The 15,779-nt window shown below is 35.8% G+C and overlaps 2 protein-coding genes and 1 long non-coding RNA gene across 4 annotated transcripts in view; 2 read left to right on the top strand and 1 right to left on the bottom strand.

Moving 5' to 3' along the window:
* Positions 1–2,953: 2,953 nt before the first annotated feature.
* LOC141404740 (uncharacterized) lies at positions 2,954–4,295 on the top strand. The gene is made up of 2 exons (XM_073988438.1): positions 2,954–3,420; positions 3,485–4,295. The coding sequence occupies exons 1-2, from the start codon at positions 2,998–3,000 to the stop codon at positions 3,692–3,694; spliced, it is 633 nt and encodes a 210-aa protein (XP_073844539.1). The 5' UTR covers positions 2,954–2,997; the 3' UTR covers positions 3,695–4,295.
* Positions 4,296–10,453: 6,158 nt separating this feature from the next.
* Positions 10,454–15,779, top strand: part of LOC141406170 (uncharacterized) — a 33,662-nt gene continuing 28,336 nt past the window's right edge. The window contains exons 1-2 of the long non-coding RNA XR_012413331.1: positions 10,454–10,719; positions 10,798–10,947. This is a non-coding gene — a long non-coding RNA (uncharacterized lncRNA). The remainder of the gene's footprint in view (positions 10,720–10,797; positions 10,948–15,779) is intronic.
* cGlr2 (cGAS-like receptor 2) overlaps positions 15,359–15,779 on the bottom strand; it is a 33,111-nt gene continuing 32,690 nt past the window's right edge. Inside the window, exons 4-5 of one of the 2 annotated variants that reach the window (XM_073991359.1) lie at positions 15,638–15,737; positions 15,359–15,577 (exon numbers count right to left, since the gene is read on the bottom strand). In XM_073991359.1, the coding sequence (XP_073847460.1) occupies positions 15,661–15,737 (77 nt within the window). In that variant the 3' untranslated portion in view covers positions 15,359–15,577; positions 15,638–15,660. The remainder of the gene's footprint in view (positions 15,578–15,637; positions 15,738–15,779) is intronic. The other variant, XM_073991358.1, reaches the window with a different exon arrangement.

Raw genomic sequence — 15,779 nt, forward strand, 5'->3', positions numbered from 1 at the left:
GCTAACCTTTATTATTAAACCATGTAATTTGTATTAGTGCAATAAAGTTAATATTCTTGTTTACACGAATAAGCAATGTATTTTATTTATTTTTGGATATTTGCAATGGCTTGCATTTTAAAGCATCTTTAGACTACATTTAAATTCAATCCAAAACACTACATCAAAGGCTGTGAATTATTTTCGATATCGGTGTCATATTCCATTGTGTTGTATGGAAAACTTGATAAACACAACGTGTGACGCAATCCGATAATCGTTTATTTTTCTCGTTTTGAAAACGTCATATTCCCAGCAAAAAATTTGGGAAGTTGTGCATGTGTGGAGTTATGATTTCACAACATCCTTCGATGCAGTCCACACGGGGTTATGAAAAATGCAATCCGTTGGATACAATTTATTGCCCGTTTAGACTATACCCTCCCAGAAAAAAGTTTGCATCCGCGGATGCAGTTAAATCACTAGAACAATTGCCGGTGGAGTACATCTTTTCCTATGAATTTTACAAGAGAGCGCGCATCTAGGATGCACTCCATTTTGCTTTGCACACAGCTAGGATGCACTCCATTTTCGATCCAAATCACAGCCTTTGATGTAGTGTTTTGGATTGAATTTAAATGTAGTCTAAAGATGATTTAAAATGCAAACCATTGCAAATATCCAAAAATAAATAAAATACATTGCTTATTCGTGTAAACAAGAATATTAACTTTATTGCACTAATACAAATTATAAAAACTCTCCTTTTTTTTGATCATAACTGAGTTTACTTCCTCTGCTCTGCTTTTTGTGACACCGCAACTGATTTTGCTTCATCATCCAAATGGTTTTTCATTTTTTCTCCAACTACAGTTCAGATTTCAAAAAAAAAAAAACTCTAAAGCCCCCGGCACATACGGTACGTTGCGCGACGCGTTGCGCGTTGAAAACAACAACCACATGAAAAATATGTAAGTGATGCCAAGTTTGTTCTTGAAGTTTTCATGTGGTTGTTGTAACACAACGCTCAACGCGCCGTATGTGCCGAGGCCTTACCTCCACTTCAAACATAATTTGCGTCTCGTGAATTACAGCAATGTTCGTATCTTTAGTTTGTATTTCTTTATTTTTTTTAACAAATTCTTATAATTTTAGACACTCTTTCTTGTGTTCAGAAAAAAAGACTGCGACTGTAGGGATCAAAAAATTGGGTTGCTTGGCTAGGGATCTATAAGCGAGTGCTTCTAAAATGTATCGAGCGGAGTGTATTTTTCATAACTCCGTGTGGACTGCATCGAAAGATGTATTGAAATCATAACTCTGCATTGCACTACTTCCAAACTTTTTTTGCTGGGCTTATACGATGATTAAGGGCTTTATCTCGATTTAAGTGCTTAATCCACCTTGTTTACCATACAAAATTAAATCAACTCAAAACTTGGATTTGTTTTAAATCAAATGTTAAATCGAAATATTTTGATATACAACACTGCTTTTTGCTCCTAAAAATGCAACTATTGCAGTCTGTACCAATTGGTCTGTTCCTTTACTTTTAAAAATGGCAACAGTGGCAGAAAATGGTAAAAGTGGTAAACTGCTATTATATAAATTGTATGCTATTAAAAGTAAGGGAACACTTTACAGGTTAAAAATGGTAAGAATTGGTAACCTCAGGCACGTAAAGGAACAGAGCAAATATTGGCAACTATGTTCATGTGCCGTTTATTTACTAGGGTTATGACTTTATAACCTTTTTTCTCAAAAATGATTTCCTGTAGCGAGAGTGAATGAACTTTTGCATATTAATGCCAAAAATAACGTTCATTACATTTAATTATTAAAAAAGGTCACGCGCAAACAACTTTGACAATTTTTTTGGAAAATCCTATTAAATGAAAAAAAAAAATTGCTCCAAAATTTTTTTCCTGTTGCACGAATAAATAACATAAACATAAAGAAAGTTTTGACATAACATATTCAAAATTTTACGATGCCACTACCTGGGTAATTGTGCCATGGGTATAACTAGGCGTTTACACCAGACAGTTTCTCTTCAAATACAACTCTGATTTACTAACACATAGATACATATGTCGGCTGTCTTCCAGCTGTCCATCATTTTTTCACAGACAGTCTAGTTAACAATTTTTTGAAATTTTTATGAAAAAGAAGTGAGATGATAATTCAAATGTGCTGGAAACAAAAGAATATGCATAAAAACAAAACATGTGAACGGAAAACAAAAAGAAATCTATAATTTTCATTCATAATTTTACAACTGTTTTTTGCAGTTGTCTGGACGCCTACGTCACACAGGCAAGTTTTGGGTTTTTGACAATCAATACATGAACTCAACTGTCCTGTCATGTGTAAACGCAGGGTAACATACATAAAAAGAAGAAGCATGGTATAAATACACAGGTAGCCGCATCGGCAATTGTTGGCAACATAAGATGTCAAAAATTTGACATAAATTCAACGTAATTGACACATTAGCTCTGTTCCTTTACGTGCAAGAATCTTCAACTTTTACCACTTTTTACTCGAAAATCGTTCCTTTACTTCAGACACAATACAATTCATATGAGTGCAGTTTACAACTTATACTACTTTTGCCGGTTTTACCACTTTCAAAAGTAAAGGAACAGACCAATTATGTTACCATCAGCTGGCATGATAATGCTACCTGTATTATTGTACCATGAGAAGAAGCCGAATCATGGTACAATAAGAAGGGTAGATGCATCGGCGAATTGCTACAACAAAGAAACTTTTTTGTAATGTAAACTGTCAAAATTTTCGCCAAATGGTCTCTTGTTGTCTCTTTTTATCGCTTGTGTTTGTCTATAAAGTGTAGACATGCTATCTCTTCTTACCGAATCATATGGTTTTTTGTTTTGATTTTTCATGGCGATTTCCTAGTTTTTTGACGTTTCAGATTCGATCAGCTGGGCTGAGGCATCTACCTTTCTAATTGTACCATGAGCCGAATAAATAGTAAAGTAATTGTTTTGCGTAATGAATAGTTTACCGAGGAGTTTAAGAATAACAAATATATTTTCCAGAGCAAATGTAGCCTCCTCCAAGCTGAGATTATGCTCAACACCTTTCTACAACGGTGTAGGCGGTTATAAACCGGAGATTTGTACACAAGGTAGCCTCGTGAACTGGGCTAATAGCAGCTTCAGTAGGCAGTATTCTGATATTTCTCCAAAACATGCCGGTGACAAGGAGGAACGTTTGAAACAAGATGACGATGATAATAATGTGGGTAAAGGAAATCGTACATTACCACGACTGATGAACTTTCCAGAAATTATGTGGCCGTCATTGTTGAATTCCATTAAAAATTGGGTAATGGTCCATTTCATTATTCGACCATACATGGATCGTGAATTTAATATACGGGATTTTGCCTATGGAGCCAAGAAGGCAATGCAGGTAGGGTTTAAAGAAATATAAACAACCTAATGTGTAGTAAACAAATCTAAATTTATATTTTTAGGTAATTTCTGCAAAATTAATGAATGGCGATTTCTCTCATCTTGGAAATTTAGTATCTGAGGAATTTAGTATCTACCTCACATTTCCCTATCAAATCGGTATAATGTTTGATGAGGAAAACAAAGATATGCAAAAACGTTGGGTAGAAATAACCATGTACCCAGGGGTTAATAAAGAAATAAAGACCTGGGGCTCAATTCTGTTTCTATGAAAATGTGAAATGAAACCTTTTATAAAGGAAAAAACTGTCAAATGAAAAAAATTATAAAGGAAATATTTTTCATTTCAAATTTTCATAGAAAAAGAATCCAGCTCCTGGGTACATAAGCAGCCTTGCCTAAAAAAAAAACAGTTGGTTAATCCCTACCCGCCGCTTTGGAAATAATTTCTACCACAAAAAAAAAAAAGAGTGTATACATTTCCGAAGGCCTGGGTACATAAGCTGCATGCCTTTATTCTTTTATTTTTATTATGTCAGAAATTAAGCAGGAAAGCAAGGCAACCACGCAAGGCTGCTTATGTACCCAGGGCTTAATAAAGAAATAAAGACCTGGGTACATAAGCAGCCTTGCCTGATTGCCTTTCTTTCCTGCTTCATTTGTAACATAACAAAAATAAAAGAATAAAGAAAGCCCAGCAAATTTCGAACTGGGTTGCCCTTTTCTTTTTATTCTTTTGTCAGGAGCAAGCAAGGCAAGCAGGCGAGGAAGCTTATGTACCCAGGCCTTTAAAACCCAAGTTGCGAACATGTTTGCTGCAATTCACAATTTATAAGCAGCTGCTTTAGAGATCCATACAAAAAAAAAAACAGTTGGTTGATCCCATGATACAAGGTAACCTCACGCTCAGAGCTCACAGAGTTGTATTCGCTCTGCCGTCCCTTCATTGCCAACAAGAGTTTGACAAAGTTTGTATGTATATGTTAAAACATACATACGTCAGGTTTATTTACATTTCAAATCTGAAAGCATTTAAATTAAAATTTTTAAATTTAAAATTTTCAGACCATTTACAGTCAATTATGTCTTGTCTGAAGGATAAATCTCGTTAAAAAAGTTGGAAGATTTTCGCTAAAATGCTGCGTACAATAACTTACGACCGGATCAACAGATTTTGTCAAAAATTAGTCCTCGCAATATTTTTTCCAGACATATGCTTGGTTTACATTTACGAAATCCACTCTATTTCAACTGTCAAATCCATAAGTTTACATCTTCTTGGGGAGTAGCGGGCATCTTCTTTCTAGACTCAAAGACCTTCTGTAACAATTTTAGCGCGGTTGGCAGCAGCTTTGCTGGCAACAACAGCAAAGTGGTTTTTAGCCAATTCAATTGACATTGGATTGAGACGACGAATACGGCCAAAGATCTTCTTGCGTGGGTCACGAAGAACCTGTGGATTTCTTCAGATTTAAAATTTGGATACAAATCGGTGTTAGCAATCTTGGAATGAGGAAGATTCAAGGTGGAACAACATTTGCAAAAAACCTTCATCTTTGTGGTATATGATAAGTGGTCCTTGACGGCCGCGTATGGTACCTCTGCCCGCACGGAATCTTTGGGATTTGTACACCTTTTGGATTCTAGCCCTGATCTTCAAGCACATGATTAAATTGGCAGATACTTTAACCTCCAGCGGCGGAAATTCTTAGTAGAGGCAACCATTTTTTTGATTTATATCGCTTCCGAAGACCTTTCCCGTGTCCGCGACGAGTTTGGCAAGATTCCGTAGAGGTTTGATGATCTGCAACAAGGAACACATATGAATTTAAGCAATTCATCATCACTCCTACCCATTTACTTACCGGGTTGTTGCTGTCATCATTATGCGCATTATGCTTGTTGTTGGTTGCCGAAACACTTTTGGTATCAGGTCAATCAATTGGTGTATTCGTTGACGGCTTGTAAGCAAACGTTTCTTTTCCTCCATTTGTTCATTGCCTTTCGAGTGTATCCGTGTATCCTGAGGAGCGTGATACAGAAAAACACTGTTATTTTTAGGGATTTTTCACAGATTTTCTTTTTGAACGCTTACCATCTTTCTTGACAATTTTCCTATAATTGGTCTGTTCCTTTACTTTTGAAAATGGTAAAACCGGCAAAAGTAGTAAAAGTTGTAAACTGCACCCATATGAATTGTATGGTCTCTGAAGTAAAGGAACGCTTTTCGAGTAAAAAGTGGTAAAACTTGAAGATTCTTGCACGTAAAGGAACAGAGCTAATTATTGCATTCTGCAGCCCACAACCACATGAAAAAAAGTGTAAATGATGCCAAGTTTTTTGAGAAACAACAATATGGCTGCCGCATTAAAGTTATGCTTGGTTTACATTCGGCGTAGTTTCGTGATTTCGTTGATTTCGCATACAAAAATGAAATCATCTCATTTCGTGATTTCAGCGAAATCAACATCGAAATCACAGTACACATGATATACAACCTTGCTTTTGCCTAAAAAAGTACCAAAAGTTGCAACACTTTTCACGTACCACAATAAACAAGGTAGATGTGCGAATTGCTGCAACAAAAAATTTTAGTATCAAAATTTGTAAACAACGTGAAAAAATATTAAATTACTTTGTTACAATGCTATTTTCATTGTGTTCCCGTACTTTTTTATGGTAATTTTAGAAAATAGATCGAATTGTCAAAAATTTCTCCCCCATACAAATTTCCTAAAAAATACGGGAACGGAAAAATGACGGAAATTGCAAAAACTCCAGCAGAAATGTCAAAATCAACGTATCAGTTATAATATGTGTGTTCGTTTACTCAAAATTTGTACAAATTGTTACTGGATGTTGTTCGTTTACTCTACAGTACAATGCAAAAGACCTTAGTCGATTGCAAGAAGTTACTGAACTTGTACAAATTTGTACAAACTATTGAGTAAACGAACACATCTAATATTAGATACCAATGAACATGCTTGCTGCTAGTTTCTACTAGGCCAAAATTGTATGGCAGAAAACAGGAGAAGAGGGTGTTATTCGGCGCTATTTTTGTTTAAAGAGAAGTGCAAGTCTTGCTAGATTTCGGAGTACGGGAACGCATTTTTAGCACTAAACGGAAAACAGGTTCTGAGCACAACTTTTATCTATCAAAATTTATTATTATGATGTCTCAACGATAAAATCATTATTTATTTTTTTTTTATTTTTTGGTACTATACACAATTGATATGATATATAGATAATTTTACGAACATTTTCCAAATAAAGTTGTAAAGTTCTATATTGTCCAATATTTTTTTTTTATGTTTAATTCAATTTACAACAACTTGTTTTGAAAATTCATGTTCAATCAGCTGCGCATATGCATCTACCTTGATCATTGTGATCTGTTTGAAATCAACAAAAAATAAGTGTAAACACCGGGGTGTATTTCAGGATTTCGTGAAATCCAGTGGATTTTGGAGCGCAAGTGTAAACTTGGCATTAAACATAATTTAACTTTTTTGGGACAACGTGTGTCCCAAGGTGTCACTAAAGCGCTCGGCACATACAGTGCGTTGTGCGTTGCGTTACAACAACCACATGAAAAAAGTGTAAGTGAAGTCAAGTTTTTGAAAAACAACAATATGGCTGACGCATTAAAGTTAAACATAATTTAACTGTTTTGGGACAACGCGTGTTCCAACGTGTCACTAAACGGACTGTATGTGCCGAGGGCTTAAACGAACCGTATGTGCCGAGGGCTTATGTGCCGTTGGGACACACGTTGTCCCAAAAAAGTTAAATTATGTTTAACTTTAATGCGGCAGCCATATTGTTGTTTCTAAAAAAACTTGGCATCATTTACACTTTTTTCATGTGGTTGTTGTAACGCAACGCTAAACGCACCGTATGTGCCGAACGCTTTAGTGACACGTTGCGACACGCGTTGTCCCAAAACAGTTAAATTATGTTTAACTTTAATGCGTCAGCCATGTTGTTGTTTTTCAAAAAACTTGGCTTCACTTACACATTTTTCATGTGGTTGTTGTAACGCAACGCAGAACGCACCATATGTGCCGAGCGCTTTAGAAATGTATACACTCTTTTTTATTTGTGGTAGAAATATGCTCTGTTCCAGAATCTGCAAGAAGCTACTATTTCTTACATTGCATTTTTTCCTTTATGTTATCGGGAAAAATAGTAAAAATTAGTAGATTCTTGCAGTTCTGGAATAGACCAATTATTTCCAAAGCGCCGGGTAGGGATCAACCAACTTTTTTTTTTTTTGTAGGGATCTCTAAAGCTGCCGTTTATAAATTGTATCCATCGTATTGCATTTTTCATAACTCCGTGTGGACTGCATCGATGGATGTTGTGAAATCATAACTCCACATGCACAACTTCCAAAAATTTTTGCTGGGGCGTGTCGCAAAGTGTTACTCAACGGACCGTATGTGTTGAGCGCTTTAACTCTACTTGTACAACTTCCAAAAATTGTTGCTGGGATGTATTTGGCCTTTAAGTTGAAGTTTGAGCTCAATCGGAATATGTTAACACGTACCACTGGGGCCTCAAACTTCCCATGGGCCCTTTATATAGATTTTTGGTCTGTTCCAGTACTGCACGAATATACTAATTTTTACAATTTTTGTCGATAACAAAGGAAAAATTGTTATCGTAGTAAAAAATAGTAGCTTCTTGCAGGTTCTGGAACAGAGCATATATTAAAACCTGACCCGATTTTCAAAATTTTTTTGTAGGATTACTTGTGTAGCCACTACAAAGAACTGATAAACTGTTTTCATCGATTGGACAATAAATGTGGTCTGTAACCACATGAAAAATGTGTAAGTGATGCCAAGTTTGTTCTTGAAGTTTTCATGTGGTTGTTGTAACGCGGCGCTCAACGCGCCTTATATGCCAAGGCCTTAAGTGCGGACCGTGGTCCAAATGGTCCAAATACATACAGTCCGTTGTGTGACGCATTGGGCGTTGAAAACAACGACCACATGAAAAATGTGTAAGTGATGCCAAGTTTGTTCTTGAAGTTTTCATGTGGTTGTTGTAAGTCCCGGTCCGCACTAGAGTGATTTCATTGAAAAAATTGCATGAAATTATGCGTCTCTAGATCGACCTCCATAGTAGAGTAAAATCATAAAATTGCTGTAGTGGGGAATTCGATTTAAGAACACCTAATTTAATGAAATTTTTTAATGAAATTCACGCTAGTGTGGACCGGGACTAACGCAACGCTCAATGCGCCGTATGTGTAGCGGCCTTCTCTCCCACAGAGACTAGGTCTCGGACCACACTAGAACGATTACATTGAAAAAAATTTATGAAATTATGCTTCCTTATGCTTGGTTTGCATTTACTAAATCCACTTGATTTCAACTGTCACTTCCTTTGCGTATACGTCAAATGAAAACTCATCCGAAATCTATTCGATTTCATTTGACGTTTAAGCAATGGAATTGACAGTTGAAATCGAGTGGATTTCGTAAATGTAAACGAAGTATTAAGGCCTGCGTACATAAGCTGTCTTGCCTGCTTACCTTGCTTACTTCTGATAAAAGAATAAAAAAGAAAAGGGTAACACAGTTCGAAATTTCCTCGGCCTTCTTTATTCTTTTAATATGTCAAAAATGAAGCATATTTCAAATACATGTATGTATTTTTTTAATGTTTTTTTTTTGAACACATACGCAATTAATTAGGTAAAGTTTTTTTTTTTTTTTTGGAATTAGGGTTGTAGTTGGTAGAGTACCCGAAGTACTCGTATACCACGACTGGTTATGTATTTGGTGTTGATTGTTTACATTTATACTTTTTGTTGTTGACTAAAGTTCAATTTTAGTAGACTTAAGCCAAGTTTATATTATAGCCTTTTGCAGGGTTAACCTTCTTAATGAGGATTTATTTGACGTATACGCAAAGGAATTGACATTTGAAACCCAGTGGGTTTGTTAAATCCTGTTATATATAAACGTACTATTATGGTATGTTCCAGTACTGCAAGAATCTACTAATTTCTCCGATAACATAAAGGAAAAAATGTTATCGTAGTAAAAAATAGTAGCTTCTTGCAGGTTCTGGAACAGAGCATTAATGAATTTGCAGAGTTCTTTCAGAATGTCATTTGTGCGAATTCGATTTAAGAACACCTAATTTCATGAAATTTTTTAATGAAATTCGCGCTAGTGTGGACCGGGACTAACGCAACGCTCAATGCGCCGTATGTGTAGCGGCCTTCTCTCCCACAGAGACTAGGTCTCGGACAACACTAGAACGATTACATTGAAAAAAATTTATGAAATTATGCTTCCTTATGCTTGGTTTGCATTTACTAAATCCACTTGATTTCAACTGTCACTTCCTTTGCGTATACGTCAAATGAAAACTCATCCGAAATCTATTCGATTTCATTTGACGTTTACGCAATGGAATTGACAGTTGAAATCGAGTGGATTTCGTAAATGTAAACGAAGTATTAAGGCCCGCGTACCTAAGCTGTCTTGCCTGCTTACCTTGCTTACTTCTGATAAAAGAATAAAAAAGAAAAGGGTAACCCAGTTCGAAATTTCCTCGGCCTTCTTTATTCTTTTAATATGTCAAAAATGAAGCATATTTCAAATACATGTATGTATTTTTTTATTGTTTTTTTTTTTTGAACACATACGCAATTAATTAGGTAAAGTCTTTAGAAGTGCAAATTCATCACGGAACGCTTTTCGTTAATTAATGAGTACTCTACAGTTATTGGTTATCTAGTTAATTCTCGTAATATAAACTTGGCAACACTTTTTTCAACGGGACTTTTTCAAAGTTTATTTCTTTCCCTAATTAACATCTTCCATGTCGATAAGAAAACAAACATGAAGAAAAACAACAACCATGAACGCGATTTTGTAGTATTATCTCTGTCCAAAAAATTGACGGTGAGTTGAAAGAAAAAATTGATTTAATTTCCATAAAATATTTGTTGTATGTTTGGAAGTTATCGCCCGATCCTCATACATAGTATTAACTTTAACCAGTGCGTCGATCTATTTCACTTGTAAACAACATTGTTCCAAAGAACAATATAATACTTTCATATCTATGAGTAGATCCAATTGTAATTTAAGAAATGGAATATAGTACAGAGACATGATAATAATAACGCTGGAAGAGTTTTTTTCGCTCTGTTGATGACAACACATACAATATTTAACTACTACTGGTAAGCTTCATAACTCGGATTGGACAAAAAGCATATGCATCGTAATATCTTCCTGACTTCCATCAATAATCGTGACAAAGGGTGAGTATGAATCGATTTGGTCCAAATTTTGTGCATTCTAATTGAATTTTGAATTCTAATTTGAATTTTTCAATGAAGGTTGTCCTTATCGAACTGATTACAACCATTGCTTCGTAACACAATTACCCGAAAGCTACATACATACAATAAAATGTTTGTTGAACGTGATAGCTACCGAAAGGATTAACGACCGAACAAGAAGATGAACGATTTCGCCACTTCCTTTAGGTAATTCTAAAAAAGCTCAACATGTTTGCCATTAAATGCGCTTCAAGGTCACATTTGGACATCTGAAAACATGTTGACATTTTTAAAGTGGTCCAATTTTTGGATCGAGCTGAAACTTTAACTACAACAGTATAATTTGTTTCTAGGGGAAGCCTACCCCGAAATTTTCGTATATTTAGAGCAACTCGTTCATACACTTCACGCACAAAAGTGTAGTTGGCATAAGTTGATAGCTTGAACTGGATTCGGATCGATCATAAAAAAAATCTATTTAAACGAACATTTTGTTCGCGTTAGCCGAGATTTGTTCCTGTCCATAGATTTTTTTTTTCGATTTTATTTAAACTTATATCAAAACCAAGGGATTTTTCGAACTTTCGGAGCCTACATCTCTTGAAGAAGGGGCTTCCTGCCTATGATATATTGGCGTGATCAGCACTGCAAGCCCTACCTGTGGTATAAATTTCAGATCGATTCGAATCCAGTCCAAACATTCAACCTGCTCCCCCCGTTCATTTCATTCGCGTACACTGTGTTGATTATCAGGTATGTGATGAAAACCGTATCGACTCGATTTGCAGAATCGAAATGGTATATAATCGGAGTGCATTTGATGATATAGATGGTTTTGCTTAACAACTGCTCCTTATTTGAATAACATTTTTAATATCCGTTTTCAATTTTATTAACATATTCACCAAAGTTAGAGATATACGATTTCGATTTATGGTAAAACGAGTCGAATCGTTTTCCATCACATGCCTGTATATCTTTGAGTGGAATAATAAGGTTCATTGTTTGTAACCCGTGTCACCTATGAATACGCAATTTCTCTTTGAAAGTAGGGTTCTGTTCATAGATTCACCGCTATACAAATCTGGCAATTTTGGATAACCATAACTCTTAGAACGGATCAACCGATTTGAAGCAAACTTTGCACTTCGTAATATTTTGCCCAAACTTAGTTTAAGTTCGAAGATGGGCCTTATCGGTCCACTCCTTCGGTTATCTCCACCCAAAAGTTAAATATAATAGACTGAAGGTAAGTCTCTGTAGGCAAGGCCGACTGATACTTTCTTACTTGTTTTCTATCAGTAGTGGAATTCTGTAACTCATTTTACGAGTTAACGACAAATATCGATAAAATTAAAATGCTAATAAATTCCTTAATTAACGAAAATTTTCGGTAAGTTAACCAAAATAAAGCTGTTGGTAAATCCTACCGATAGTAACAGTGCTATCAACTATTTCATTCATAATTTTCATTCATAATTTTCATTCATAATTTTGCGTTTCAATGTTACCGATTTTTGTCGGTAACTCAAAAAATAAGTTACAGAATTCCAATACAGGTTGTTTTTGTGGTCTCTTGCACAACGACACATTTCTTTTTGTCGGCGGGCAAGTCCATACTTCCTGAGATAATAACCCAAAAGCTCTAAAACTCTTGCCAGCACTAACTAAAATTACTGAAGAATAGAGAGCGGAATCTTATACTTTGATTTTATCACAAAATAAAACCAATTAGGGCCAGAAATTTATGTATATTTTGACATATTTCCATAAAATGAGCATATGCAAAAAAATATGTTGCCTCAATATCCCACCGAAATGACAGAAATTTGGTATTTAGTCTTTGTTGAAGGTATAAAACTTTTTACCTGAAATTTGTTGGTCCACGTCTTTATAAATGTAGCCCCCATAGAACGGTACCTTCCAATTTTCGGTATTTTGAATGTTGTGTTCTTTATATCCCATCGAAATTACTGAAATTTGGTATTTAGTCTTCGATGTTGGCATAAAACTTTCCACCTGAAATCTGTCCGCATAGATCCACCTCTTCATATAGCCCCCATAGAACGTTACATCCCGATTTTCGGTATTTTGAAAGTGGTTGCCACCCACAGAAATGCCTGGAATTTTGTTTAAGTCTTCGTTGGGGATATACAACTTTCCACCTGAAATTATTCGGTATAGGTCCACGACTTCATATAGCCCCCATAGAACAGTACCTCCTAATTTTTTAGTATTCTGATGTTTGTGGCCTCAATATCCCACAGAAATCTCTGATATTTGGTATTTTGTCTACGTTGGAGGTATAAAACTTTCCACCAGAAATATGTCGTTATAGGCCCGCGTCTTCATATTTATTTATTATTCATACCTCACATTGAGTAGTAACTCCCGAAATCGCTCTACAGACCACATTTATTGTCCATCGGATCAAAAATAACTTACGAATTTGGCCAAAAATGCCAAAAGTTCCAAGAACCTTTGTATCGGACAACCTTCAATACCTTCGGTTACCTCTCTCCCAAAAGTTAAAAATGTTCGCTTAAGTTCGTTTTAAATTGTTTACCAAAGATACTCCTTGCTATCCTGTGATAGATTTTTTGTGGACAAATCCAAGATTCTCCAAATGCTTTAACAAATCCTACGGTGACCAACTAAAACGGCGGGTGGGCACGATAGCTATTGGAAGGAATGATAAGATCCACATTTAATCCAAATCAAATCTATTAGCAAAACGTCCGCATTTATTCGGAAAGTATCCAATTCCCTATAAATACCTCAAAGTTACTATAATTTTGTCGGCAAGTTCATACGTCCAAAAAAGGGCACAAAAGTCAGAAGACCCCTTAATACATAATTTTGGAGGAAAGGATTTCGGTTTCCGATATTCAATCTGTCCATAGTTGAAAGTCTTAATTCTCACCGGCTCTCTCCTTTATTTTATTTGTTTTGTAATAAAAATTGAAACAATTTATTATACCCTCAGCCTTTAGGCTAAGAGCATCGAAATAATGGTTTTAGACCCCAAGTATGTTTGGACGAAATGTGTTTCAGACAATTTTGAGTCGATCTAGCCATGTCCGTCCGTCTGTCTGTCTGTCCTGCTGGCTGGAGCGCACGATAACTCTCGAACGGATGAACCGATTCGGTTCAAATTTTGGCTTTCGTAATATTTTGCCCAAACTTAGTTTAAGTTCGAAGATGAGCTACATCGGTCCACTCCTTCCGGTACCTCCCCCACAAAAGTTCGAAAATGTTCGGAAAGTTTGTGCGCACGATAACTCTTGAAGGGAGTGACCGATTTGGTCCATACTTTGTATAGCGAAACCTTTCTACCAGAGTAATACGAGGTTCCCATATGGTCTCAATAGCTCCACTCCATTGGGTACCTCCCACACAAAATTTCGGAAAAGTTCAGTTTAGGGCCATCTCTCGAATCGCTTTGATTTTTGTTTTAGCAACTTGTGTTCACTGCCCTCCTTACGACGGTACAAGTTTTCTCAGGGGCAAGTCCATACTTCCTGAGAAAATAGCATGAAAGTTGCAAAAAACCCCTATGACACCGTGTGAGGTGGTTCGAGCGCAAGATAACTCTCGAACGGATCTGCCGATTCGGTCCAAGTTTGAAGATAAGCCATATCGGTCCACTCCTTCAGTTACATCCCCCACAAAAGGTCAAAAATGTTCGGAAAAATTGTTCGTACGGTAACTCTTGAAGGAAGTGGCCGAATTGGTCTATACCTTACACATCCTACCAGATATAGATCAGGTTCAAATATGGACTATATTTGTCCACTCCATCCGGTACCTCCCACACAAAATTTCGGATAAGTTCACTTTAAGACTGGATATCGAATCACATTGATTTTTGTTGAAGCAACTTCCATTCGCTGCCTCAATTACGATGGTAAAAGTTTTTTAGGGGCAAGTCCATACTTCTTGAGCAAACAGTCCGTATAGTGTAACAACCCCCTATGGCACCATATGTTGTGGCTGGAGATCCACTTCCATAACGGTCAATGTCGATCCATTCCTTTTAGTATCTCCTCCGCCAAACTTTTGATCTTTAATCCTTATCAACATTTTTGTCGGTTCAAACGGCCAAAATTTTTAAAACCCTCTAAATACATACGTATTTTGGGAAAAAATTGTTTCAATATACACTGGCTGAGGGTACATCTCTGTCGGCAAAGCCCACTGATACTTTTTTACTTGTTAGGATCTTATACTGGAGAATACATGTTTAATAACCAGGCATGAAGATATTGGGTTATAGAACGCATCACTTTAATGCCTATAGTCAAATTGAAGTCATTTTTTCCGGAAAGAATATTTTGATGGACATTTAAGTTGTGTTCCAGAACCTGTAAGATAGTACTATTTTTCCAACTTTGTGCTAAAAAACCTTTCCCGTACAAGGAATTCCCTGAATGACGCTGTCTTCTATTTTCAGTTAGATACACTTGGCAGCATGTTTGTTGATTAGTCGATGCATTGATTTTGACATTTCTGCTTCAGCATTTTGCAAATTTTCCGCTCCCTTTTTGAAGTATAATTGTGTGGGAAAATAATTTTTGGCAGTTCACGCAGTGATCAATTTCTATAGCAATTGTTGTTGTTTTTTTTTAATTTTTTATTCAAATTTCTTTTATTGAAATTTATACTTTTCACATAATAAAAAATATTCATATAAAAAAAATTTATAAAATAACACAACATGGATCGGATTTTTTCGATGTAGATATAAGGGGGCTTTGTTCTTGGAATTGATCATCGTAATAATTTTCATCTTCATACATTTCTGACTGCACTGAGTAATTTCTTTCACCATTGACCACTAAAAATATTAAACATTTTATAAAATTGAGTGGAGTTAGTATCAATAGCAACAACATACAATTCAAGAGGAAAGACATAAGCCTAGAGCCTAGAGGTAGTAATATAATTTATTCTCAAACAGTTTGCCGTTTTAGAACATGCAAATTTATTTCCCTTGACTGCTTTTAAAAACAAATTATGCATTAAAACGCTTTCCATAT

The sequence above is a fragment of the Musca autumnalis genome, unplaced genomic scaffold (genome assembly GCF_047663935.1).
Source record: "Musca autumnalis isolate F117 unplaced genomic scaffold, ASM4766393v1 scaffold_5, whole genome shotgun sequence".
In the NCBI taxonomy this organism is placed as follows: domain Eukaryota; kingdom Metazoa; phylum Arthropoda; class Insecta; order Diptera; family Muscidae; genus Musca; species Musca autumnalis.